General features: G+C 45.4%; 1 protein-coding gene across 5 annotated transcripts in view; it reads right to left on the bottom strand.

Annotated features, from left to right (window-relative positions):
• Nucleotides 1-4,118: 4,118 nt before the first annotated feature.
• Nucleotides 4,119-27,790, bottom strand: part of ppp1r12a (protein phosphatase 1, regulatory subunit 12A) — a 37,565-nt gene continuing 13,893 nt past the window's right edge. The window contains exons 2-26 of one of the 5 annotated variants that reach the window (XM_079183828.1): nucleotides 26,827-26,957; nucleotides 24,705-24,823; nucleotides 21,947-22,106; nucleotides 21,256-21,400; nucleotides 21,099-21,173; nucleotides 20,847-20,938; nucleotides 20,486-20,643; nucleotides 20,198-20,319; nucleotides 17,869-18,093; nucleotides 17,609-17,700; nucleotides 17,263-17,376; nucleotides 16,431-16,583; nucleotides 15,990-16,166; nucleotides 15,668-15,841; nucleotides 14,405-14,495; nucleotides 14,032-14,214; nucleotides 13,759-13,930; nucleotides 12,581-12,711; nucleotides 12,388-12,453; nucleotides 11,309-11,325; nucleotides 11,096-11,213; nucleotides 10,692-10,796; nucleotides 10,560-10,607; nucleotides 9,203-9,253; nucleotides 4,119-6,088 (exon numbers count right to left, since the gene is read on the bottom strand). In XM_079183828.1, coding sequence (XP_079039954.1) covers nucleotides 6,002-6,088; nucleotides 9,203-9,253; nucleotides 10,560-10,607; nucleotides 10,692-10,796; nucleotides 11,096-11,213; nucleotides 11,309-11,325; nucleotides 12,388-12,453; nucleotides 12,581-12,711; nucleotides 13,759-13,930; nucleotides 14,032-14,214; nucleotides 14,405-14,495; nucleotides 15,668-15,841; nucleotides 15,990-16,166; nucleotides 16,431-16,583; nucleotides 17,263-17,376; nucleotides 17,609-17,700; nucleotides 17,869-18,093; nucleotides 20,198-20,319; nucleotides 20,486-20,643; nucleotides 20,847-20,938; nucleotides 21,099-21,173; nucleotides 21,256-21,400; nucleotides 21,947-22,106; nucleotides 24,705-24,823; nucleotides 26,827-26,957 — 3,006 coding nt within the window. In that variant the 3' untranslated portion in view covers nucleotides 4,119-6,001. Of the gene's footprint in view, nucleotides 6,089-7,837; nucleotides 8,223-9,202; nucleotides 9,254-10,559; nucleotides 10,608-10,691; nucleotides 10,797-11,095; nucleotides 11,214-11,308; nucleotides 11,326-12,387; nucleotides 12,454-12,580; nucleotides 12,712-13,758; nucleotides 13,931-14,031; nucleotides 14,215-14,404; nucleotides 14,496-15,667; nucleotides 15,842-15,989; nucleotides 16,167-16,430; nucleotides 16,584-17,262; nucleotides 17,377-17,608; nucleotides 17,701-17,868; nucleotides 18,094-20,197; nucleotides 20,320-20,485; nucleotides 20,644-20,846; nucleotides 20,939-21,098; nucleotides 21,174-21,255; nucleotides 21,401-21,946; nucleotides 22,107-24,704; nucleotides 24,824-26,826; nucleotides 26,958-27,790 lie in introns of those variants that run through there. The other 4 variants (XM_079183825.1, XM_079183826.1, XM_079183827.1 and 1 more) reach the window with 4 other exon arrangements.

Raw genomic sequence — 27,790 nt, 5'->3', positions numbered from 1 at the left:
CACGTTGGTGAGTGGGAGACGAGGCATTCGGCTATTATCTCCGTGAGTACCAACCCTGCTATGCACATAATGAGAAAACTTGGGTGGAGCAAAAGGGGAGTGAGGCGCCTTTCCTAAAAATAAACCCTGATCTGTGGACTCAGGTCACACTGCTGCATATTTAGCATATTTCTGTCTGCTCTTGAGGAGGAAAAAGGAGAACGAGGGGGCTGTTGTCGCCGACTGTTTTCCTCTCATGCCAACACAAACACCGCTGTGCTGCTTTTAACTGCATCCCATTCCCAGTTATGCATTCCCAAAGTAAGCGTGCTCAGACTCCACGCTAAGTGTTTTCATTCAAGATGCATTCAAAGCGTTCTGCGCCCTCTGAGAGCTCTTTAACTAACAGCCATATCGTGCAACACTTTCTTTTTTTGCGGTGAAGAGGAAAAGAAAAATGCATTGCTTTCTGTCAAATGAGCAACGCCAAGTAATCTGAAATTCCTATTAAACACGACACCGTGTAATGGCCACTCATGCGTTCACACATTTTCATTTTATTTGACAGTAATGTTTCAGTCAGAAGCCATTAGGTGGGTAATTTTGTAGCGAGGAGCTCACTCCCCCATGAAATTGTTTATCCAAGTATTCAAGAAATGTTTCTCCCGAGCCTCACAAAGCAGTTGTGCAGAGAAACTCTGCTGCAGACGGGATAAGAAAAGCATGAAACAGAGAGAGAGAGAGAGAGAGACTTGGGAGTCTGGTTTTTAGTCGCGTTGCTCACTCAGACATTGACGGTCATGAAGGTCAATAACATGATGATCTTCCATCGCAGACTGGATACGAGTTCTACACGTTATACGTACAATTGAACCCCTTTATTCATCAGTAAGGATTGCTTTTGGCAATGAAATGCAGTAATCCCTCTTTCTTCTTCTCTAAAGGAATAGTTTGACACTTTTTGGGGAGATATACTTATTTGCTTTCTTGCTGAGAGTTAGAGATATATTACATGATTTGTTACATGTTAATTAGTGACATTTAGATGTGCTGTGTGAGCCGTTTTTAATCCTTGTACTAAACAAAGCTAGCCGGCTGCTAGCGGTAGCTTCATATTTACCACACAGAGGACAGTGGTGTTGATCTGAACATCTTCAACAACAGATATTTACTTAGGCATGGCTAAAATAAACAGGTGGGAATGCATTAACATGGTCAGTAAAACACTTAGCTTTGATAATAATAATAATAATTAAAAAATATACATTTTTATCCTTAAAATAATTGAAATTAAACAAGCACAAAAACTTAAAAACATGCAGAAAAAGAGTAAGAATAAAATGAAAGACAATATGATGTAATTTACATTTTTTTATTTTTATAAAAGCGCTTGAACATGCACGGTGTAGCCTTAAAAACCCACCAGGTGTACACACAATGGCTCTCATCACTAGGAGCTGTCTAGTGAAACCAAAGGGCCTTTCTGTGATGCAAGAGGTTGAATACAGACACTCCCTGATGATCCTGGATTTGAGCTGCTGAGCTTCCTGTCACCAGCCTGCTGTGGCGTAACCCTCCTCTGTGAACACGACTGTGAGTCAGGACGTTTGAAGTGAGCTGAAGGCAGGAAGGAAGTTTAGTCGAGGGACAACAGAGAGCTTTAGGTGACACACTTCCTGTGAAACACAGAGAGTGAAAGTCATTATCTATGTGTACTTAATAGATAAAACCCTTCTGCAGCTGTAAGGTTGGGCTGGGTACCGTCCCAGCGCCATCTGCAAAGAAATAAGTACACTCAGCTCAAGAACTTCCGAATTCCGTCTGCGTCCGATACCGACACACAGAAGCACCCTTCAGTGTTTGCCTGCAACACGCTGGGCTTTCATCTGACTCCAATGTAAACCCAACGCGTCATTATTAGACGTGAGAGCAACTGAGGTATAAAGAGTGAGATGGTTCCCGCATGGGCAGGTGAACAAACACAGGACTTTCATCCAGGAGACCGCTGTTTGTGTCCCGTGTGACAAGAAAACATAATAAATAATAAATACATTACGGTGCAGGATATTAACAACGCAGCTGCTGACACAGAAAGAGACGTCTCCATGTCGTCTCTTCTAGATGCATCCTCACTCTTTTCTGAGTGTTTGTTTCAGTGAAGGACTCGAGCTGTCGCTTCATCAGGACGCCTCGATTTGTCATTGTCAGCGGAGAGAGAAACCCTGCTGCTGTTTGTCCCTCAGCGCGGAGAGGTTTTGCTCATCCAGTGTGTCTAAGTCCCAGGGGGTTTCAAAAATTGCAACTAGGGAGGTTTGTTTGGCTGGCTGCTGCACTTTACGGTAGAGGAGGACGAGTGTGAGTGTCTCTGATCTAATTCCTTCTTTGTGGATTATTTCCAACCTGGAAAAGCACAGCCCGTCATCTCACGGTGGAGCTGCTGTCAACAATCAAAGACACCAGCCAGCAATCAGGAGTTTTCTTCTTCTTCTTTTCTTTTACATGTCTCTGCAGCTCCTGCTGAGCCGCATTAATGTCCACATTTCTATGACACCATAGCAGTGTTTTCTACATGTTTTATTCAAATTCACGACACACGTTCTTTACATTCCGGCTGACGAGGAGGACATGTGGAATAAAATATGCAGGCTATCATGACAAAAAAAACCTATTCTTTATTCGCATAAAGATCCCATGAGCTATTCTTCCTGGGGTCCACACACACACACACACACACACAGTCAAACACATTTTAGCCACAAATACACAAAACAGCTCACTTTATTAAATTAACAATCACTTACATCTTTAACAAACAATCCTCATGAATTCCTAGGAAATTTTATCCAAATAAAGTAATTCTTAATGCACTTAACGCCTTCTCCATATGACCTAAAATTATATTTATCCACCCTGCGATTTCACACATTTAATTCCAAGAAAAAAGGGATGTGAATTACATTTATTATTCTCTGCTACTTTCCCCAAATGTTACATTTTATTTCTTACACAAACCCAATTATGGATCCTAAAATGTTTGAAGAGATCTTTAATATTCAGTATGCCTTTGAGCCAACAAAACGTCACCAAACAAGCAGCAGAAATTCAAACCATGTTTTTATTTTCTGCTCGTGATGGTTGAGGAAGCACGTCCGTGCCTCAGTAACGACACAAAGCAGACCTCCCAGCAACGTGCTGAGGCAACGGAAAAACAGAGAGGCCCGACGCTTTAGCATGACTCTGAGCAATTACAGCAGATCCCACTGCTGATCCCGCGAAAGCTTCATCTGCAACACCGGAGCCCTTCATCACGGATACAAAGAGCAAGTCACACCCAGTGAGCGAATACCGAGTAAAAACTAGAGCTTAAGAGTAAAGTTGGTTTCATCATCACTGTCGTATAAATCACATAAAGAGAGAATCTGTCTCATTCTGAGGTGCAAGTTGCCGCAAACGCTCTCACACTCTGTCACTTTATCATCTGAACCTTTTGTCATCTGGGAGCACAATGGAGCGCTGCGGATTAATGAGTGAGACTAAGAGAAATCCCTCCGCTACATTCTAACAATGTGAAGTGCACCTGATTTGAGTCTGCAGAGCTGTGCTCCATCTACTGGCGTGATGGCGCAGCAACAGTGGAAAGGCTCTCTGCTGCCCCGGATCAGTATTGACTCGAGTCCTTTGAGCAAACTATCATCAAAGCTCATCAGCCATGTTGGGAAATTTATCATGTAGTCGAAACTAAGACAGGGTTGGTAGTAAACAGCAGACATGGCCTGTTCAATTTAAATGTAATTAATGTAACAAAATAGGACAGTTGATGAGGATTGTTTGGTAACACATGTTTATAACGCATTATAAACACTTATAATGTACAATTATAGTTACAAGCATTCATTTTCATAATGCTTTAACAATCATAATACATTGTAAAGCATTATATTATAAGGTCAAGTATAATACGTCATTATTTCTGGTTATGATAGTTGCTATTGTTTTGCAAAGATGATATAATTTACATAGCTGGAGTAACTTTTAATCACATTATAACAGCGAGTATAATGCATTATATAAGTGTAGATATACCTTTAACATAATTATTATTAAAACATATTTAAATAATCAGACGGGGGAACTTTACAATGTACAAGTTTATTTTTAATGAACTCTTCAGTGGTTGGTAGTCACAGCACAGCTTGCATGTATTAAGCCACACACCTATTTTACAAGATGACGGGAAAAAAAAATAAAAATAAAGAAAAAAAACAAAACAAAACAAAAAAGTCTAAACCAGCGTAGATCATCAGTCCATCTACAGTGACTTTTCTTTATACTTCTTTTGCTAAAATATCCTTAAAAAAGGCCACTGAAATGCATAAAATGGTTTCAGATGCATGGAATATTTGACGGTGGCGATTTGCTTCAACCGGACGTAAAGACTCCTCACATGGCATCGACAGTGCATGTAGACATTTGTAAAAAGGACTGGGTTAGCGATACCTAAGATATTCTTTTTTTTTTTTAGTGACAACACCTTGCCTATAATACTACAGCTTTAAAAAAAAAGAAAGAAAAAGAAAGAAACAAAATGAACAGCACTCTTCCAAGTTACTGAATACAACGAAAGTGAAATGTAGTGAAGCGATTATTTTCTTTATCTCACAATTACGTGAACACTTATTTTAAACTGGAAAGAAGAAGAAGAAGAAGAAGAAGAAGAAGAAGAAGCACTGAACACCTGCCAGCCGTCCCGGGTAGGAGAGAGAGGCTCTAACTGAACTGTGTCCAACGTCTTTAGACTATAAAAGAAAAAATAATTAAAAACACACCTTTTCATCCTCTGGAATTTGTATACTTTTAATAGTAACAGACGGGAACCATAAACGCATGCCATGTGCTGGTCTCAAACAAATACATACAGGTATATACAGCATCACTCAGTACCTGCTAAAACAAAGTGAGAAATACAGAATATAAACGGACTACACTACAAACTTAAAAAAAAAAAAAAAAAAAAAAAAAGGAGGAAGGTGAGCGATGAAAGCAGTGGAAGAGTGAAAATCCTACATGTGATGGATTCATTAAAGCATAAAAAAAAAGAAAGAAAAATGCATATTGCACATACAGTGAAAGCTTAAATTCCACCAGGTCCGCCTCGTTTCGCTAAAGCGAGATTTCAAAAAAACAAATTTCCCTCTTGGAGGAAGACACAGAGGTAACAAGAAGTAGGAGTGTGTGTGTGTGTGTGTGTGTGTGTGTGTGTGTGTGTGTGTGTGTGTGTGGGGGGGGGGGGGAGTAAATGGAGAAGCCACGAGGATTGAATATGGGGTAGAAGTGGCACTCTGAGGGGTTGAAGAGAGGGGGGGGGACTGCACAGCACACAACACCAACACAGGGAGGAGAAACAAAAAAAATAAAAAGAGAGAGAGATTGTGGCACAAATAAAATCAGGTGTTGGATAATATCTGTTCTTCAGTGATAGCTGAGAGAGAGAGAGAGAGAGAGAGAGAGAGAGAGAGAGAGAGAGAGAGAGAGAGAGAGAGAGAGAGAGAGAGAGAGAGAGAGAGAGAGAGAAGAGGTCGCTGCAAGTGTTTTTTCTCTTTATGTACAACTAAGGCTTATTGGTTAAATAGTTTTCAGGCTTCCCCGCCCACAATGCTTTTACATGCCGATCACACAACCCTTTCTCCTGTTGCTCTGTAAACTCAAAGTGGTTCTATCGGGACAGCAGCCACACAATCAAGTGGGGAATAGTCGAGAAGGATGGATGGAGGGAAGGATGGATGCTGCAGTGGTGGTGGTGGTGGTGGTGGTGGTGGTGGAGGAGGTGGAGGAGCAAAAGGGAGATAAAGAGCCGAGAGGAGATAAAAAGGAACAAAAAAAAAAAACGTCTCGTCTCTGATGTCTGTTGCAATTAATATCTAAATGTGCAATTCCATTAGTCACTGCCATGGGGGACTAGGGGGTGCAGAGGACGGGGCGGGTCAGGGTGGTGGTGGGTGGGGGTGGGGTAGGGGGTCTGTTTCTACTTGGAAAGCTTGCTAATGACTCGAATGAGTGCTCCGTTCTCGTCCTTTAGTCTCTGGTTGTCTGCTTTCAAGTCTGGGAGCATCTGAAAGGGAATAAAAAGGAAACAAGGGAAGGGAGGAGGAGACACACACAGAGAGAGAGAGAGAGAAGGCTTAGACAAGTCTCCACCGATACATGAGTCGTTACACCAGTCAGGCCACTTTGTTTTTTACAAACTGTTAATTACAGCCTTGCAATCTTAGAGTCACACAGCATCTCTCATGTTTTGTTCTCCTCTTAAAAAAAAAAAAAAAAAAGAGAGACACACCACAGGCCAAAGGTCTGGAGGAAGCCATGCAGCATCTGAACAGCTGCTCACCGGCAGCCATTAAAACACAGCAGAGACACAAATCGTCACTTTTGGATCATCGTATAGGATCTCACAGAGCCCAGCGGGTGGCAGGATCATAAATATCATTATGTTATGGTTTTTATTACAGAACCTCAACACGCTATTGTACAGTTGTGACGCTACATTGGATGTTGTTTCAGCTTTGGAGGCTACTGGTTATGTGCACAGACTGGATGCAGCTTTGTAGTGGAAACAAAGTGCTGAAAAATGAAGCCAATGTTCCTGTAAATGGCTCCAAAACTCCCAACTACACATGTTTACACTTTGGTAGGAAAAAAAAACCATTTGGTCTACAGCCGATATCTTCCTTCATGACAACTGTATATGAGTGAGTTTATTAATATAACTCACCCGTTTACATCATATTAAGGCATAAAGTTCTGATGAATTAAGGGCCCCTTTGAGTGACAGGTGGGGGCCTCTGGGCTCCACCAAGCAGGAGCTAATCCGAATGAAACAGGTGGATTCAATGCAGATCTATTGAATCTGAGGACCTTGGATATGAGCCAGATTTCTGTAGCTCGTTAAACAACATCTGGGAACATCCATTAAGCACATGTCAAGATGTCAAGATGAGATTATTAATTAGTGCTTTAACAAGACGGACGAGACTGTTTGAGGATTAGTTTGTGCACATTATTTATGAATAGTGTGATGAAGAAGGCATCTTTTCTCAAAGTGACACCTGCCGGGTTCCATAGTATCCGAGGTAACGCTCCACAATATCCTCTTTTTGGATGTTTATCGATAGAACAAGACGTTATCTGACTGCAGACGAGTTAAGTCTGAGACACACTCCTGAAACATCCACCTGTTCGTGCAGCGGTGTGCCTTTGATTCTACTTGATCACAGACTTTACTACGTGAACTTGGTGTTTTGCTCGTCTTTAAAGAAAACTGTACAGATGCTGTGATGACGACAACTTTAAGTAGAAAATCATGATCAACACTCGACAACAAGAGAATTCAGTCCCCTTAAAAACAAACTAATTTATTTAATACAGATGACGATCAACTGCTAGCTTAAATATTCATGTTCTGACGTATAGCGAGTTACTTTATACTGGATGCTGATCGGACACTGCTGTCGGTCCATGCAGCGCACTTTTAGAATTTGTTGATGTCATCTGTCAAATTAAAAATTTGGGGGAGTAAAGAAAGAAAATAAATAAAGTTTCAGTCTCTGAAGATTTACAGGGAAGCCGGTTCATGCAAAGAAGCCAGAACAAGCCAAACTGAACCAGTGAGCTCCCTCTGATGGAAGCGTCACAGCTAGAAACTACAGAGGACACTTTCCTTTACAGCAACCTTTGAGTCAATGGAGTCAGTTCAGACGTCCGACATACTTACCCGAGGCTTGTTTTATCTACCATGTTGGTTTAGGATGTTTTTAAGATACTGAAATGTGTGGAAATCACCTGACAGATGTGTAGAAGGAGAGTGTCCTGTTGTAAGAACTAAAAAAAATAAATAAAACACCCTCCCCAATCTGAAAACCAAAAGCTCTGGGGAGGCAGAAAGTTTACAAAACCAGAGGTGGTTGAGCGGCCGGGCACCTGCCTGTCTATGGGTGCGGGCAGAGCACGAATGGAGCATGAGAAGAATGGGGTTTGGGAAGGGGGGAAGGTGAGGAAGAAAGAGGAGGAGGAGGAGGAGGAGGAGGAGGTGGTGGACAGACGGACGTAGCTTAGAGGTCGACGGTGGGCAGCTGGCTGCAGGCGGACTGCGAGAGCTTTGCCAACACTCGGGACAGGGCCCGGTTCTCAGCCTGCAGCCGCTCCTTAACCTGCCGCAGGGCCTGAACCTGCTTTACCTGGGGGAGGTTCTGCAGGGGGGGTGGAGGGGGAGGGGGGGGAGAACAACAACCACAACACAAAGAAAACAAAGTGAGAGAGAGAGGGGGAGGAGGAGGAGGCAGAGAGGGAGAGAAATAATGGCAGAAGAGGAACATATTTCAACAAATTAGGAGAGAAAAAGGTTTAATGAAAGACAAGACAATAGAAATTAACAGAGAAGAGGGGCCGAGGAGGAGGAGAAGGGGGAAGACAGAAGAGGGAGATTGTTAGAAAAATGGGGACAGATTTTTGGAAACCGACGGAATGATTAAGAGCTTTTCCGGTTCAGCCTGATGCTTGTAGATAGAAATGGGGAAAGTGACACTGATAAGATCAGCCAGCTGCCGAAAAATAAACACACTTCGTTATCACAGCGATGGGAACAACGCTCGCTTACTAGAATCTAATCTGTCCTCCTACGAAAAACAACAACAAAAAGGAACCTCTAATTAGCTTAAATGTCATGTCAACACGGATTATAACAGCTGACCTGAGATGTGCCCCGAACAGACTAAGAGATGCACATTTAGCAGGTAGACAAGCAGTGGAGCACGGGGACCGAGGTGAGGGGCCGTACGGGCAGAATACAAAACGCTGTAGTCGGCCCAATACGGTAGTTTGGGTTCAAAACTAAACCGAATAACGTATTTTCTAAATAAACACACCACATGTAGTCTACACACAGAATAGCTCCAGGGTCCTGTTCTTGTGCTTTATAGCAATATTACATCTCAAGCATTGTGACATTTGGGATAAACTCACCCCTCCTTTCAGAATACATTTAGAAATGAGTGATTCAGATTTCTATATAAAGGGACGCTGAGACGTTAAGTGACAGCTGTTAGCACTATGCTGGAACTCACAAGTACCACCTACACACTAGCTGTGATCCTGACTCCACTAATGGAAATGTCCTAAACCCAACTGCACATGAGAGAATACAACGTGTGACTGTGTGTGTGTGTGGTACCTTAAGTTCCTCCTCCATCTCAGAAATCTTCCTTTCTAGAGCTCTTCTTTCCTGCGGGGCGGAGAGCAGAGCGGGTTAAAACTCGGGACTATCTCACAGAGACGATCAGCAGAAAGCACACGGTGGTGCAGCCTCTACACACTGCATTGAATACGGTGGGGGGAAGATGGTGAGGGTGTAGCGGTAGCACACACACTTGAACACACGCATGTCTTGTGAGGCGTCTGCAAGCAACAGTCAGTAACAGACTTAAGTATTCAGTGAATCTATATGTTGAGGTGTCCAAAGACAGAGAGCTGTAGATGTTAATGGTCGAGCGATGACCAAAAAAATGACATTCTTGTCTCATAAGAATCGTGAAGACAAAATGGAGGATGGTCTTAAAGTCACTACAAGGAACGTTTAACTGCTTGTAACGGTCTCAGTTTAATACCGATGCCTCTATACGACCTACAGGAGAAGACTGGGTTTCTATGTCAGGATTTTTAATGCCCGTCACCGTCCGATAACCCGCAAAAAATCAACAAGTTCTCCAGAAACTTCTTCAGCGCCGACTCCAGCACAAAGGCCCAGACCTGCGAGGCACGGGAGAACCAGAACCGGGCCTGAGCGGGGCAGACTGTCAGACCCCGCTGCAGTTAAATGAGGTTTCCTAAAAGGGGAGTCTGGTGCTCGGAAACACTACCGCTTTTGTCCACAAGGGCCGCTAAAATCAACAGAATTAAAGTTCCTTGTAGCAGCTTTAAATGGGGCTTAAGAGTAAAGGATGGATTGGTTACGGTTCCACGGCTACACAGCTGTGCAGCTGAAGACGACAACATTATTACTGAATGAGTGATTGAGACAAAAAAAAACATGAAACACACACACATGCACAGGTTCATTCAATTGTTCTACTTCCTGCATAAATTGAGATAAACACACTTTCACACACACACACACGCATGAAAAGAACAAAGTAAGCAGTCTGGAGAAGAGGTGACCACACGCTGCCGCTGAGGGTTTAAAACACAGTGAGAGAGAAGTTTGGCGGTGTTCTGGGTGGCGAGGAGGGAGGAAGTCCCTTTGACCCCCCCGACTACATGTGACAGCCAGCAGCAGAGAGCAGACCGATACAGAGAGTCAGGTTAAGATCATACCGCTACCCAGATGATATTGGGGCCTGCTTGTTACCTTCAGACATAAACCCATTGGTAGTGTTACCAGCATGTTTGAAGCGAGGTGGATTTATCAAAAACAAACACTTCTGAGTTCTAGGTTTACTTTGAGAGACAGAAGTTATACATATGGTCAGTTCAGTTCATAGTGTTACCAAAGAAAAGGACATTTGTTACAGAGCTTATTAAACTGTCGTTACCCTTTTCTCCATCTCAAGCTGTGATCGGTCGGCATAGCGTTCCTGCCTCTGCAATGAAAAAGAAACACGTTGTCAGGAATCCTAATCGTCTCATCGATACGGATCAGCTGACGCAGCGAGAGCTCGGTGTACCTGTGTGGCCTTCTCTAGTTGTAGCTTCAAGTCTGCCAGCTCCACGTCCGTGTCACGTAACTGGGCCTTCAACTTCTCGTTCTCAGCTAAGATCTGCTCGTAGAGCTGAAGGGAGGAGACAAACAAATCCAACGGTCGACGTGTGTGAGACGAGCAAACCACCAAGGCAACAAAAAAAACACACAACGCATAGGTTACAACCTAAAAAGGGTCGAGTCTTACGTACATTCCACATTGTGTGGGAAGGAAACTCAAACTTCTCTCAGCTCTGCCCAAACAGCTTTGAGACCCACTTCTACTGTTTGGCCTGTACTGTTTTTGGGGGTTACGTAGTACCGGTACCGGGATTAAACCCAGGATCCGAAATGAGCAGACGCATCAGTTCACGTTTGTTTCACACACACCTTCTTGTAGTCAGTGGCGTCGTCTCTGTCCAGTCGGCTCGAGTACGTCCTCCGACTCTCCCCGTAGCCGCGGCTGAAGAGAATGTCGTTGCGATCTATCGATGAAGTGCTCTCGTTCCTGCAGCAGGAACAACAGGCGGTCGTTTTAAACACAGATCACATACGAGAGGTAATAAGAAAGAGCAGAATAACACGAAGGGGGGGAAAACGTACCTGGACAATCTGTCACTCTGTAAGAAAGGAAAAAAAGGAAAGCGGACGTTAACGTTGATTAACATCACACACACACTACATACTAATACATATAGACTTATTCCCAAACAGCTGCCAATGCAGCAAAGTGCCTCGAACATTGTATTTTTACATTTCGGTGCTGTTAATTGAGAGTGCCGGGCAGGAACGCTTTCCGATCTCCATGCGGAGATAATTGCTCGTTGTCCGTTTAGCGCTGTGTTGTTGCTGCTCCACCCTTTCTTCTGTCCTACGGAGAGTGAAGCGGTGGGTATCCCCGCTGACTGTAATCCACTACTGTCTGCTCTCTGTGTTGTTGCTGCTAAAGACACTCCCATTCAGACAGGATGTTCTTCCAGCCAGCAGTATTTTCACAACACTGCGCTTTCTGCTCTTCCATGGAGCCTCCAAAAGCTCACGGATAGTTTTTATTGTTTATTTCAGGGACTAGTCCATGTCTCACATGTTCATTTAGCCCATCACTGGTTCAAAATCTTATTTATTGACTTCAGATGAGCACAAACTGAGGGTTGAAAAGGGTTTCGTTGCTCCTAAATCTCATTTCAAATTGGAAAAACTCTCCTTCGTGTGTGTGTGTGGTCTGACCCCAGTGACCCAGACTTCCTTGCCTTTGTCTGTCTGCATGTTTTTAAAACCCACTGATCTACAGCTGAGGCCACTTTTGGTTTGCAAGGTCACCGCAGCAAGCAGACAATCACCAGAAGATGGAAACGACGAGGGAACAATAAAAACAAATCAAAGGGCTGCAGACGGTGAGAAGGGAAGATTAGTGGGAGGGGAGGAAACCATAGCTGAACGGGAAGGAGAAGTGGATATCAAAGACGACTGGAGCTGCTTGGCCTTGACTTCATGAGAGGAGACATGAAGAAGCACCAGGATGGAGAATAAATGAAGGAGGGCAAGAATCAAACGGAGGTCGGAGCCGCAGAAGAAAAGCAATAGGACTTTGGTTTTGGCTGGAGGGCTTAAAAGTCAGTTTGATCTACTTTCTACCGGGAGTGTGTGTGTGTGTGTGTGTGTGTGTGTGTGTGTCGAGTTACCTGTGGCTCTCCCTTAGTGCTGCCCTCCTCTGAGTCGGACAGCTGGTCAGGGTCATTTTCATCACCCTGGAATTAAAAAACGCAGATAACAAGGGTTACCCTTCAACTGATCAGAGAGGAACAGAAAGCGTTGTGAACTGCTGCACCTCATCAAGAGTGCTTTTAAATACTTATGATGGGCAATGTCTCTTACATCTTGGGTCCAGAAGGAGACGCCGGTGGAGCGCCTCTTCTCGCGGGGCCGCCTGCGATCCCGGATGGAGCGAGGCTGAGACTTGTCCTCTCCCTCCTTCTCCTCCTTCTCCTCCTCCCGTTTGTCTATTTCTGTCCAATCGAGAAGAGCGACAGCAGGTTTAACAAACACACGCACAGGGGATGTTGCTGCCGTGATGCAAACATTACAGTGTAGAAGACCAGGAGTTTGCGTATAAAAGCAGTGAAAATGCACCTGAAAATGCACCAACAGTGTGCAGGTGCTCATACAGTAATCCTAAAAAGAATTCAAAGTGAAAAACGAAAGAAAAAAAATCAAACAAGGCAATGACTTGACCTTCAAAAGACGCGATCAGGACAACTTGACTTGGCTCGAGTTCAGAGGGGAAATAAAAGGCCATTGTGTTCGTGGGAGAACAAAGAGGTCAGTGTTTCCTTCTGCCTCCTGTTTTCCCAGAGATGCTCCATGGGTTTATTTGTTAAGAGAGGAGTGACTTAATATTAAACGCAACCCAATCCCTCCCAGTCTGGAGGCCCTTAATCAGCATGTGGCACTTTGCCCATGAGAATGTGGACCGAGCGGTTTTCTCTCCGTCTCTGAGACGCTTCACTTATAACGACACGTGTTTTATTGTGTTTATTGCTAGATTCTCTTCTTGTGACGTCAGTCTTCATTTTTTGGGTTGCTTTGCAGTGTTGTTACCAATGCTGGGATAGCAGCTTTTCCCTGCAGGATACTCCACTGTTAAATCCTGCTTTCACAATGTGAAGGGAGGCACACGCACATCTGCATTTGCAGAACAGCCAATAGGAGCGTTCTGTCTCTAATCGGTCAAAATCTCCCGCCACGGAGCCAAGACGAGGTGCAGATGTCTAGTTTTCTCTCAGACCACTTGAATTACAATATGCTGAAAGGTTTTTATGGATTTTTACCCAATGATGCCAAAAATAAACTTCCCTCCCCAGCTTTAAGATAGCCAATGCTGGCATTTTAGCCGCGTTAGCTCACCTATTTAAGAGCACACACACACACACACAGAGACTGGATCAGATAGAAGTTTTACAACACCCTCTACGTAGTGAATCTAAAGCGGGTGAATAGATCCAGTCAGGAAGGAGCTGCTGTAGAGGTGGATGTGGATGGAGAAAGGCACCGACCTTTTTCTGTGTCTCTGGAGGAACGGCTATAGGAGGAGGTGATGCCCGTCAGACTGTTCGGCCTGTTGAGGGAGCTGGAACTGGAGGACAAAGCGGTGCTAGTGTACGGGGTGGAGGCTGTGCTGACTGTGGAAATGGCCGAGGTAGAGGAGGAAGACGAAGGCCGGTATCGCTGGTAAGGAGAGAGGGAGGGGAACGGGGGGAGTTCAGATATTTAAGGTGTAGATTAAAGGTGTCGATACGGTGATTGGTTGGGCTGTAGCAGAAACTTACCTCTTCGAAGCTGCGGTACTTCGATCGGTAATCGTCTTCCTTGACCTCCAACTCTTTCTTCTCCTCCTGCTGCTTCTCCTTGTCCTGCTTCTCCTTCTCCTCCTTCTCCTCCTCTCGGGTCTTTGGGGTACGACTCCTGTCGATTGTTTTCTCCGCCTCTTGCAGGTCAGTCAGAGTCACACCCTGCAGGAAGAGAGCAACGCACCATCTTTAGAATCGGAATTCTCGAAATGTGTTGGATGATTTTTATGAATTTTATAACTAGAATAAGTCGTCTGATTTGTGCTTTACAATGTTATGTCTCAAATAATCAAATAGTTCTTGATTAGATGTGGAAATCTGTCATTTTACTTAGTTATATCGGTTAACTAACCTGGGTGGACCTCCTTGACTGTCGAGCCTGTCTGGAGCGAGCTTTCCTCTGGGACTCTGACTCCTCATCTCGCACTGGCGTCAGGTATGACCTAACACACACACACACACGCACACACACACGCACACACACACGCACACACACATACATATACACGAGGTTAATCATTTTGGAAATAAGAGCAAAAACACAACCATTTCAAAGCTTGAGGTCACTGTGGTGAAAGAGGATACACGCGTCTTTGGCTACAGTATCGGGCTCAACAGGCAGCACGGTGCTTCATTCTAGCACTTTATCTCCGTGTGCCTCCGTTGGCCACACAGAAGTATCAGTGCAGCAGCGTCGTGGGGCCTTGGCCTTGAGGGGAAAAAGTGCAGCTTCTGCACACCTTCCTTAAAAGGAAAAGTCTCTGGACCGGTCCGGGCTCTGAAACAGACCCGACCCACTCCCACCATGACAGGTGGCTCATTTCAGCACTGCAACAGGAAGACACGCAAACACATGCAGAACCAGACAGACTCTCTCCTCCCCTCCCCACTGTGTGTACAGAGTTCACCATCACACACACACACACACACACACACACACACACACCCTGTTCTCAAACACAGGAAATGCATCCGGATTACCGTTTGACTGATGGGAACTTTCTGAGGTTAATGCCAGTATTTCTTGAAGCTGCTTTGAGTAAATGTTTTGCTCCACGCTGCCCGATTTTGAAAATGTCATGAATATACTAAACAAAAATAGTAAATAAATACAGTAAGTAAATAATGATACGGTTTTAAAGTATTCATGCCAAGAGGAAAAACAAGAAGAAGAAGAAGAAGAACGCGATGCTCCGGGACGAACCAACCGGGAACACCAATTAAAATCTACTAACTAAACAAAACTACAAACTGTACATAAATAAATAAATGCATCATATCCGAGGCGAATATGAAAAGATGATTATTTCCATCCACCAACAGGCCGGCATCAGGGAATAAAAACAACCATTTAACACCAATCCAGATGACATCAACCCAATTTAAATTTTAACGCTTCAGTATCAACTCCTATGTTACTGTATAATAAAAAGTTGTAAGGCTGCCTTTCCTGTCCTTGCACCTCCTTGCATTGACAACATATTGTTGTTATTCCCTGACCTTTCTTATTGTTTTGGCGTGGTATTGTTTCAGTATCAGTATGCAGGTAGTTATGCAGGTATCGTATCAAAGTCAGAAGTATGGTATCGTGACAACACTAGTGTGTTTGTGTTACCGGCGTCTCTCAGAGCCGGTGACGATGCCCGTGGTGGTGGTGGTGGTAGATACGGCGCTGGTGGTAGTGGTCGATGTGCTGGTCGTAGTGGAGCCGGTGTTTATCGTGGGGATGACTGCAGCAGACTCCTTCTCCTTCTCCTTTTCTCTCTCTGCACTCTCCTCTGACCAGTACCTGTTTACACACACACAAGCATTTTTAGAAAGAAACATGTGTAGCCTGACAGATTCTTCCATTTCAACTGCTTTTAAGTGAAGCCAACAATATCTACAAGCCATGTATTAAAAGGTGAACGGTGTCTCTTGCGGTGCTGCTCGTGTACCTGCTGGTGAGACTGGTGGAGCCAGAGCGGGTGGAGGAGGAGCCCAGGCTGGAGAGCAGGCCGCGATGGCCAGTGGGCGAGGTAACGGATGAGGAGGTGGTGGTGGAGGTGGTGGTGGTCGTGGGGGCGGAGGTGGTCGAGGAACTCAGGTCCTCGTGTCTTCTGCCAAAAGAGCCGCTGGAGGACAAAATGTCGAGGCATAAACACACACACGTGCGGAGTCAGCAGGAAGCCAGAGCGATGATACAAATGTTGATCGCAATCATTTACTCAAGATGCCATAGCGGTTCTTAAAGTCAAAACAACCATCTCTTTCCCGATCATCATCTGGACATTGAATTACAACACAGTACACATGGTGGGGCCCTCCAGCGGAGCAGGGACACACAGTCAGAGAGGACAGACAGGTGGGTGTAGAGGCCCCGGGCGAGGCTGGTGTACCTGCGGTAAATGCTGTAAGACTGGTAGTGGGAGGTGGGTGGCTGCCAGGGTTTAGTGTTACAGGTGTTAGGGTCCAAGCTGGAGGTGGACGAAGACTTGGCTGGCACGTCCCGCGTGCTGCCGCTCCGCCCTAGTGCTAGCGTGTGGGACGTGCTGGCGTGTTGGCAGGCGGGTGGGCGAAGAGAGGCATGTTAGCGGTGGAGGCGCACACACACACACAAACAAACACACAGATATAGTACAAGAAACACACATATTTTAAGACTATTAAGCTTTGACAAACTGTTGGTGCATTCATGTCATATGGGGATCAAAGCAACAGAGAGGAGAAGCCATAAATTAAGGTTCTTATTCAGTTAACAGGTCACTGGTCATTTAAAGAGATACAAAATGAATTAATATGTTTTTCCCCATATGACATGAATGCATCATAAGTCCATGTCTAGGTTTTGTGCCACAAACAACTGTATGAATTTGATTTATGTGGGAGTCAGACAGGTGCACAGGCTCGTTAAAATGCAATGAGTAATGCATCGCAAACTCAGTGGCACAGCGACCTGACAGGACAGGTGCAGTCATGCAACAGACTCTGTGGCAGTGACAGAAAAGCCTTTCTCGGCAGCCGCTGCTGTGCATGGAAGCATGTACGTACATATCTCTGGTGACATAAACCGAGCCAAATGTACAGCGGATGATTGATAAACTACTATCAATGCCGTCTACGCAGTGGCTTTAGTTCAACCTCACAGCGGATGAAAACATATCAGACGGAGCAGCGATCTGATGAGGAGATGGAGGTTTGCCGGACATTTGTATCGCAGCAGAGGCTAACCTGCGCTGGTAGCTGGGGGTTCGGTTAGTGGAGGCGCTTCCTTCGCTGTTCTTCACGTCGTCGTCCCAGCGCCGCCGGGTGTACGAGCCGCTGCGTATCAGAGCGGTGGAGTCCCTGGGGAAGCACAAGCTACAATAGAACCTCAGGCTTCCCTGAACAGATACTGGAGATGTGTGCAAATTATTTCCCACATTAAACTTAATTCTTTCTACCTAAGCCATCGCTGCCCAACGTAACAATCTAACTAAAGGCAGAGGCCTATTGCCGGCAACACATAGCAGTGGGCAGCAGGGGGCGCTTGTGCCAATGCATGTTTGCACAGAGCCACTTGGCTCCTGGGTTTCACCTGTTCTCCTTCTCATCAATGTCTGAAGTACTGGCGAGTCTCCTGGGCATGGTGGGGGCCACGTAGGCGAGACGAGTTCCTTTATCCTTTTCCTGCAGACAGAGGGACGAAAAGAAGGACCTACGTTATGGAAGATTTGTTGCATCAACTATATTTACCATTAAAAAGTATCTCGGATGGAGGATTTATTCCTTTTCATATGGGAGGAAAAGAAGCTCATTATGGCTATAAGACATTTCATATTCTATACAATAGTTGACCTTCTCTTTGTCTTTGTTGTCCAGAGAGGAGGAGAGGCGAGGGCTCGAGGCCGAGCGCATCACCCCGGTCGTGTCCTTCTCCCGCTGAGCCTCCTTGGCGGCGGTGATCTCGGCCAGCGCCCCGTAGCTGCCCGTCTTCCTCAAACCCAGCCGCCACGACGCCGGAGACTCGTCCTTCCTCTCCTCCTCCACTTTAGTCGAGACCTTTCCAGCAGGCTGAGTGGGCTGAGAGGGAGGAAGCGACGGCGGTTTTAGTGTGCAAAGTAACCGTTACGGTCGTGTGAAGATGTGTTACGTTAGTCACGTTGGTGAGTAACACTAAAGTCAACCAGATTAATCTCCAGGGGCTGCAAAGACGAGACCATTAAGAGGACATGCCAGTTAGGAGATCACATCCACTCAAAGTTATTTCAGAGTAAGTGCAATTCTCAAAATATGATAATTATGTAGCGCAACTAAAACCCTTGGGATTTTGATTTTGATAGTTTTCAGTTCTGGCAACAAATTATAATTTCTTTAAGAATCGATGCACACATACACACGGTGAAAGCACAACCAGGACAGTCCTTTGTGTGTGTGTGTGAAAACAACACCATGTGGGGTTGAGGAGTGAAGGTCAGCATCACCGGGGCGGTTAGAGTCAGTGCACAGGTGCATGTGGGATGAGAGAACAACTCTGGTGCACACCAATGCCTCACCATAGGTTTTTTGGGCGCTAGAGAAATGCCAGTTTTGCGCAAGCCTCGACGCCACAATGCAGGACAGCCTGGCTCCGCCACAGGCATGAAGGGAGTAACGCAATCAAACTAAAGCCGACCGAGACAAGAGCCCAGGCGTGAGGAAAGACGCAGAGAGAAGGGAGGGCAAGGGAGGAGGTCGACACAGAGAAAAAGCCAGAATAAGACAGAAGCAGCAGCAAAAGAAACAAACTTTACGGCAAGGACAGATCTTTTTGTTTTGAAGGCGTCGTCACACCACACAATGCTTACTGGCAAACCAGTTGGAATAAGTGACATTTGGTAGTGTCAAAACCTGGAGGTTGTTAATGTTTATTCTCACTCGTGTTAAGACAGAAGACATTGTGACGTGTGAGCACGAGGCTTCAAAGCAGGACTGGAACAAGGACGTCGTTGCGAGAATAGAAGCAGAAAAAGAGTGAAAAAGAGAGTCTCGGAGAGGCGGCCATTGATCGCAGGACGGTGACTTAACGGTGCCGGTTCAGAGAGATAGAAGGCTGTAAAGGAACCCTCCTCTTTAGGCTGCGGTCACCGAGTGTCAGGCTGCTATTCAGGGGTTTAGCTTTTAGTTCAAAATGTTAACTCTGGCCACACAAAATACTTAAAAGTAGCCTTCTGTTTGGGTTTAGAACAAACTCCCATGACAAATAAGACAAGCAACTTCTGTTGATAGTTTTAAGAAAAATGTATTAACTTATTTTGTGTCTATTTTTTGGATTTTATTGCTTTTGCTCCTTGTGTCACCTATTAAATACATGTTTTATTGATTTGTTTCTCTTGTGAAGCACTTTGAGCTGCATTGTATGCTACGAGAGGTGCTATGCAAGTTAAGCGTATTATTATTATCATCAATAAATATTATGTTGCATTAAATATTTGTTTAAAGGTGTGGACTTATGAAGCAGACAATCCCTTGGAAGAAGTCACCAGGTTCACTTTGGTTCACTGCTTGGCCTCATTCTGCCAGCAGAGGGCAGCAGACTCAAGAGTGGGAGAACGCTGCCATGCAAGCCCTTGTTCTATTCCTAACAACAAAACCTCTCTCACTCCACTCCGGCCTCCTGGGTTCCTAACAGTCTTATCGTAAACTGTTGACACCACTCGTGCAGCCCGGTGCCATGTTTGTTGAACGCCACCGACAATTAGTGGTAAATGTCAATTCTCGGGGCCTCCGTGACATTTGTTAGCCGTTGTGCGCTCATTGAACTGCAACACCGAGAGCAAATCACGAGCGGGGAACTATTTCTGTGATGGCCTGGAGTCTGAGCTGCAAACTCATTTACAGCAACGTCAGCCGACTGTGAAATTAGGTTTGTGTTCAAGGGGGAGGAAAACTAAATAGATGGTGAATTTCACTGATTTGTGTACAGAATGAGGCACCAGCATGTCTCAGAAGAGCAAAGCTGAGGCAACTATTTGAAGTGGTTTGAGGGGAGAACAGTGACGTGGTTACATCACAGCATTTAAATTCATTTTTAAAACCAATCAGCTGCTACTTTGAGTGAGATCCGTCTGTTTTTTGTTTTAATGGCGGTACTGCGACTGCTGTCTGCGCAGGGTGGGATGCTGAACACTCGTCCACCAGGTCGCACCTTATTTACCGGTGAAGTGGGGGTTGTCACCTGGTTGGTTGGGCTGGTCGGAGGCGACACGGGGATGCCGGTCGGGGCGGGCGTCGTGCTGTTGCTCACCGAGGCCGACGGCTTGCTCTTGTCTGGAGGGATCAGAAAGAAAAGAAAATGAGACTTGTTCTAATGAAAACATGCTGTGTGAGAATTATGGGAAACATTTCAACATCTTCAGACCTGATTTACTGCAGTCTAAAAATCACACACACACACACACACACACACACACACACACACACATGCACGCAGTACCTGCTTCAGTCTCCGACTCTGAATCCTCGTCGTCCTCTTCCTCACTGGAGCAGCTCGATTCGTCCTTCTTCCCCTCCTCTCCTTCATCCACCTTCTCCGGTTCTAAGGTCTCGATGCGTGGGGCGATCTTCTCTGGCTCCAGAAGCAGCGTTTCTTTGCTGCAACACACACACATTTAAACACCATCAGTACAGAACCACAGCATCAGTGAGGTGCAGTATTTCTGGACCAGCAAAGTCCCAGATACAATATAAAATATCGAAACTTTCACTTATGCTTGTGCTGTAGTTGCCTTAATAATCATAAAACTCATTTAGTGGGCCATTTTCATTGATTATTTTTCCACCATCAAACTATTCACCTCTTGAGCGGCTTCAGTGATTGGTTGTTGTCCCCGGTGGTTGTCGTTTCAATCAACGGAGATTTCTTAACGTCTTTCTTGTCGCCTATCAGCTGGAATAAAGAAACCGCAGCAAGGCGAACAATCTTACAAAGAATCCGAGTGAAAATGTGTGAATCTCATTCCAAAAACATGTTAACAGAACTTTATCCACCAATAAAACAACACAACATTGTCGTGTACAGATAGAAGTCACCGGCCACATTTACTTACTAGATTCTGTTTCTTTTGTAGTTCTTCTAAGTATCCGACAACATCTTCGTCTGCTACGTCAAAAGCTGTCTGGCCCTGAGGGAACGAAATAAAACAAAAGTTATCTAAAATATAGACTGCGCCGCACTCAATGACAGGACTCATGACAGTTCCTCACCATTTTATTGATGAGGTCCATGTCACATAGATTCTCCACCAGTATCCTACAGGCCTCCTCTTTGCCCCAGTGTGCCGACGCATGTAGAGGAGTCCAGCCATCGTAGTCCTTAATATTTACATCATACCCTGTTTGGATTAAAAGCCTGAGAAATGACAGCGAGGGGAGTGTGAGAGAGAGAGAGAGAGAGGGAACAAAGACTTGTTAGAATTTACAAATCTTGTCTTCTTTCAAGGCGCCGACAGCTTCCAGGCCTTAAGAAGATCAGATTTATGAGATGCAGAGTCCACCCTCTAGACACATGGACACAATCTGAAAATCTTAGTCATTGCTCAGCGAGAGCAGAAGGATTTTGGCAAATTTGAGAACTCTAATAGTTCAGCCCATAAATCTGTCGTGATGGGGGAAACATTAAGATCCCAGTCTTGTACAGTGTAGCGGCGCTAAACATCAGAGATCTTTGAGCTAGCTATGGCAGTAGAGTTTGTGGCTGTGGTGCCTTTCCTCGAGCAGCGTGGCTGTGTGAGCAGCCCACAGAGAGGATGCCGGAAGAACGCATCGACAAGAAGCAGAGACCAAGATACGTTTGGCGTTAGCAAAGAAAACACTAGTGCTAGGCCTGTAAATAGTATTTATACAATGCAACAAACAGTAAAGGCTTTATGTAACAACAACGAGCCATCACGCTTACTTTAAAACCTCGACGTATCCCTTGGCAGCAGCTACGTGGAGCGCCGTTCCTCCGGACTTGGTGTGCCGGCTGTCTTGGATCTGGCCGCTGTTGAGCCACTGCCGGGCGTCCCTCAGCATGACCCGCTCCTCCTCTTTCCGGGCCGCCTCGATGTCCACCCCTGGTGAGAGACGGAGGAGAAAGGTACCGTCAGAGGGGCATCGAAGGATTGCCTGCTACTGAGGGAGCATATTTACACACTAATGGGAGAATAATAATAATAGCTATGAAGTCTGTTAAACAAGATTCAACCCCATGACCCTTTGTGCTTTTATTGACGTTGAAGACGTGACATTATTCTAGAAACACTAGAGGGTGTTGTAGAGCACTCCGCAAAAAAAAAAAGGTCTCGTGCCAAACGTCTGTACATTTTTCTATGAAATAACGTCTGCAAAAACACAGGCCTCATCCAGTGAAGTGGGTCAATATGTCTGCGCTCTAAGCTGCATGCAGAGCAAACAGGCCTGTATTGTCTTGTTGACACCTGGCTGGAACACGAGACGGGTCTGAAACTCACTGCTGCATGAGTCGCTGACTCGTCAGCTGAGCGCTAACTGTGTTGAGCTACATAAACAGTGATCCACGGACGAGCCAAGGCTTCAGCTGATCTTATGGGTTTTTGTTCTACCCCCCCTAAGGATGCATCATCGCTTATTTCCTTGACACTCTAGGAAACTTCAAGATTGCCTCGAGCTTTTTGAACCAATGAAAGAGGACATCTGTGTCTGCTGCACGTTTGGCCAAAGTTCTCCTCCTGCTTGCACTTTTATTTAAGCCGAAGCTAGCTGGAGAGGAGCAGAAATCTGTTCAGCAAGACGAGGCACCTGCTATGAAAGCTTTTGCTCTTAGGATTTCACCTACAAGTGTTAAATATCAGTAGAATCCACTTTCCAACACAGGCCTGAATTGAGCTCTGGAAGCTTAATATTCTGGCTCGTTTGAAACCGGACGTGCTCAATAGTGGGCTGAAGTCGAAGAAAAAGAAACCAAATGAGAAGAAGACTCTGTGTCTGAGTTCATGTTGGACTGAAGAATTATGTATGCTGTGCATACATGCTACGGAGGAAACTGAACCCAGACTTCCTCAGAGCAGGCAATGGGAGCTGGCCAGGTAGGCCAGCGTCCCGTGATCTCTTGGGAAGTAGCCCACACTGGGTCTATAAAAAGCAGGAGCCTAACGGCCTCTAAGTAGAACTACAGAACAAGAAGAGTGGAAGCGTTGGCAGCCGTTCAAAGTTGAGTTTTTACAAGGAGAACAGCACATCTTCCACATGAGACGAGAAAGAGAAAATCCAACAGACCAAAAAAGGACTCGCCTCTTCCTTCACCTTACGGACAATAAACCTACAGTAAAATAATGAAATATAGGAAGAGACACTGGATTTTTAGGAATAAACAAAAGAAAACAAATTGTTTTATTCTGCGCTAAGAGGAAAACTACTGCCGGAGCTACTTTACCTAAATCAGGGTCAAGGAGGGGATCTAGAGGTTGTCTCTGCCAAGGGGGAAACCATGGCCACTCGCTAACAAGTTTAACCTCATGACTGGTATCTCTTTGAGAGGAGAAAATCACATTACAATCATACAGAAGCGTTACACAACAGCTAGTTGCATAATGCCGCCTCTGCTACCTCTCGCACAGAGAGAACTGAGCTGTGTATTGTCTGCAGCTGCCCCGAGGTCAGGAGGAGCAGTGCAAATACACTCAGTGTTTTAGTATCTCAAAAGCAGTTTAGAAGCAACAAGCACACATTAGAAGTCTATGAACATTTGTTTTTTCTGCACCAGTTACTGGGAGGATCTGAAGAGGAGGGGGGAGCGCGCCGGACGCTCCAGAACCGGGCAGCTCCTCCGTTCCGGAAAATTAAAGCCGACAGCCGCCGCCGCCGCTGGCCGAGGTTGGGCCGGGGCGCACGTCTAGCCGTCGTTATGTAACAGGGAGAAGGAGCGCAACATGCAAAGCAGCACCGGTGCCATGTGTGCTTTGAAAGCACTGGGACTCACCGCTCACAGAAAGCATGTTTCTCAAAGGTTACCGGAGATACTAGACAGCAAACACTAATGCACAATACAGTAAAAACAGTGTGACTATAATAGAGTATTACCTGTGCATCTTCTGACCCACAGCACAGGCCTATCATATGCTACTAAATGGGGCTTACAGGACTGGTTTAGACGTTGCATTTAACACCTTACTGTAAACTATCGAGGACCGAGGTTATAAAATGCAGCATGCTGTGTTAAAAGAGAGAGGACGTAAAGATTGCTTTAAAATGGTGCCACGGAGAAGGGTAATAAGCCAGCCGACCTTTATTAGTGAGCAGAGGAGCACCCCTCTGGCCCGGGGCCAGTTTACACGTCTGAGCGTGGCCTCTCTCCGTAGGGGAGGGCCTTTCATCATCTCAAGAATGCCCCCCGGCCCAAAACAGAAAAGACTTCTCAGTTTCGAATCATCACATGAGTGCTGAAAACACGGCTGGGACGCTTTTTCTAGATTATGTAAGTTGTATTCGAGCAAGCAATTGGGGGAAAAAAAATAGCAGCAGGTGAGAACTCCGATTCTATTTGACAACATACTCGTACGTGCATGAAACACACATCGGGCCCCCGACCAGCTATGTATGCTGACATTTACATTCTTTCTCATGGAAGCATTTCTGCGCTGGGAGGGAAGGGCGACCCGGAGGTTTAGGGGTCGACGACGTCTTTAATACGGTACCTTGTCTGTTGATCTCATTCTGAAGGAGCTCCTCCATCGCCTCCTCTTCAGCGATGTCCAGAGGTGTCTCTCCTTCACTGTTCACAACTCCTACACTGGCACCCTGGCTGATGAGATACCTGCAACAACAACACACACACTTTAGGTATTTGGATAAACGTCATTCTAAATGTGTCCAAAGTCTGGAGTTACTCTCGCCTCCGACAGGGTGAAGAGGAAAGGAGGAGGTAGAGGCAACTGTCAATTCCTTCAACTGCTGAGGAAACAGTTGAAGGACAGGAGCTGTGTGATGTTGTGTTTGGGAACAAATATCCAAATGGAGGAAAGTGTTTTACCGGCGCGCCGCACACTGTTCAAATAAGTAAGATGCTAATGCCTGAAATTGAACAGGGTCTTCTTCAGGCTGTGCAAACACAGAAGAGGGAGACTGAACCACGAGTGGCACAAATCCAGAAAAAAGGTAAAAGGTTTCCCTTTTAGATGAAGATGATTTAGTTTAATTATCACAAGTCTGTGTCTGCATGGCCATTCACAGACCAGGAGTTGAACCATTAAACCCTTTAAATAACAGCAGACAAACCAAAACACACATTTAACACTGTGATTTAACCCTTTATATCTTTGTCTGCCCCCCAGCAGAGATTCCAGACTTCTAACATCTTGACTTGAGCTGCTTCTAGTTAAAGCAGCGGTGAGACTCGGGCCCTTGTCATTAGACACCACTTGAAACGGGCGCAGTGCTTATGACTTAACTTTACATCTCCTTGATTGGACTTTCTATTCTGCCTATTTTGGGTGAACTCTACTTGGATTGATGGCTGTGTGGTGTGTAGCCCCACTGTGGGATTCTTAAGCAACCCTAGCATTAGATGGCTGTGGTGACACCGAGTGCTTAATAGTCCGGAGTTCCCGTTACTGTGAACGAGGATGCTGGGAGCTGCTGGGAGCTCACCACCCACATCTCGTTGCTGAGTTTTCCCTCTACGACATGATTTCTCCATTAGTCACCCGTATCGGGCCGACCACTTGACCTTTTCATTCATTATGCGACAACAAGAAACGTCTTGTTTTCTGTAATACTAGCCCAGTGTTGCGCTATGTTCAAGAGGCCTGCTGCACACAAACTTGCAGGGTTTGACAAGTTAACAACACTAAAATATCTACATTCTGTGAAAGGCATTAAAACGTAAACACCATGCAGAAATTTGCTTTACTACGATAAAGTTTATCTTCTTACATCCAGTTGCACTTTGGTAAAGAAAGATGAATAATAGTGGGAATAAATCTGTAGCCCGGTTCCTGTAATGTAACATAGAAGTAAAGCAGGTCACAGCACACTCCCAACATGCTGAACAATGAGGACGACTGAGCTCCTTCAGCCTGTTCAAAGATCCTCTGATAACATCTGTGTGTTGTGTTCGGTGCCCTACGAGCAGCCGTCTTACCCGACGAAGGACCAGGAGCAAGAAAATACTACAGTGCAACTCTATAGAGCTCCGTTCCAGATACGGTGGCCCGATGGTCTCCATATTTGATTACATAACTCTAACAAAGTGCGTCTGAGCCTCAAAATGAGCTGCTGCTGCTCCTGTCACAAATGTGACGAGAACAGTGTGTGACCGACCATGATGGCTTCTGACATGCCGATTCTGGGTACGCTGGCTGAAATGACCATGAGCGTTTAAAAAACAGTCGACATGCGCCATGAAATAAATTTTAAAAAATGGTAATTTCATTACGACAAATGGCAAAACCAGTTAGGTATGCTGCTGTGGGACCATCAATTTATCACGGACACAAATCCCATTTTATTGAGCTAAAGCAAATAGGATTATAGCGCCGCGCAAGGCCGGACTGAGTAGACGATCACTCTTGCTAGCACCAATATAAAGACAGAGGTCACTAACGGGGGGGGGGGGGGGTCATACACATGACCATGTATGGCACCAGATAAACCTTTACCTCTCAGTTATTTTCACACAGTCTGAACTTAAAAAGGTTTACAAGCTTTCTGAGAATAAACAAGATACAAAAACAGGATGTAAGGATGAGTTTGCAGAAACAGATACTGCTGCTTCTTACAAACTGATTGACCTGGGTTGTTAAACCTCTCAATACTCACTCCGCTATGTCCAGGTATCCGCAGGAGGCTGCAGCGTGTAGGGGGATCCAGCCCTCATTGTCCGGCTGGTTGATGCCGGCTCCATGCTCCACCAGGAAAGTCACCATGTCAACATTGTCGTCTATGCATGCCTGAGAGAAGGAAATAAGAGAGGAGAGGAGTAAGGCCAATGCAAGCAGCAAGGAGCGTGACCTGCCCTGTGTGTGTGTGTGTACACACATGCATATGAGTTTATGTCAGTGCTATAGTTAGCAGCTTGCATTGTCTGATAGATTGCCTCGTGCGTCCACAATTGTTGAGGAATTTTTGGCAGCCGGAGCGTTCTCCCAAAAATGCCTGCACATAGCAGGGGTGCTTGAAATCCCACACAACGTAGTACTGCTGATGGAGCCGTTGAGGTGCAGTGTGCAAAAAAAGGTAAGCGATTTCAATTTTAAAAACACTTTCAAAAAACTGCTTTTAGTTTAGCGCTGAGCTTTGCAGATTAGCCGAATAGTTTCTTACGTGTGATAAATCAAAAAGCGTCTGAAATAACCAAACACGTCGGGCTTCTCTTCTCGTACACCGAGCAGCTGATGAAGCACTTAAGTTATTCCACATCTGTGGGTGTGCAAATGTAAAAAAAAAGGCTTTATTTGACATCTTGCCCCCAGAGTTTGTCCTCATGAGGAGCTCTGCCAGTCGCTGGTGCTGGCGACACGCTACAGATCTCAGATTTCCCTTAATGTAAATAACATCGGACATTCAAAAAGGAAGTCGACACACTGGATTGAAAGCTAGCAGACTACCCACAAACATGTCACGCCAAAGTGTCACCGAAGGGGACAAGAAGACAAGTGGGCGCTTAGCATGCACCGTGTCTAATGTTCTTCACACCAGCAATAATGTCGTCAAACCACTTTCTGTGCAGCAAACCACACCGTATACGACTGATGACACAGTGATGCCCACGGAAATAAATAGC

The sequence above is a fragment of the Pholis gunnellus genome (genome assembly GCF_910591455.1).
Source record: "Pholis gunnellus genome assembly, chromosome: 22".
In the NCBI taxonomy this organism is placed as follows: Eukaryota; Metazoa; Chordata; class Actinopteri; order Perciformes; family Pholidae; genus Pholis; species Pholis gunnellus.
Note: the sequence above shows the minus strand (reverse complement) of the source record. Positions and strands in the feature narration are given on the sequence as shown.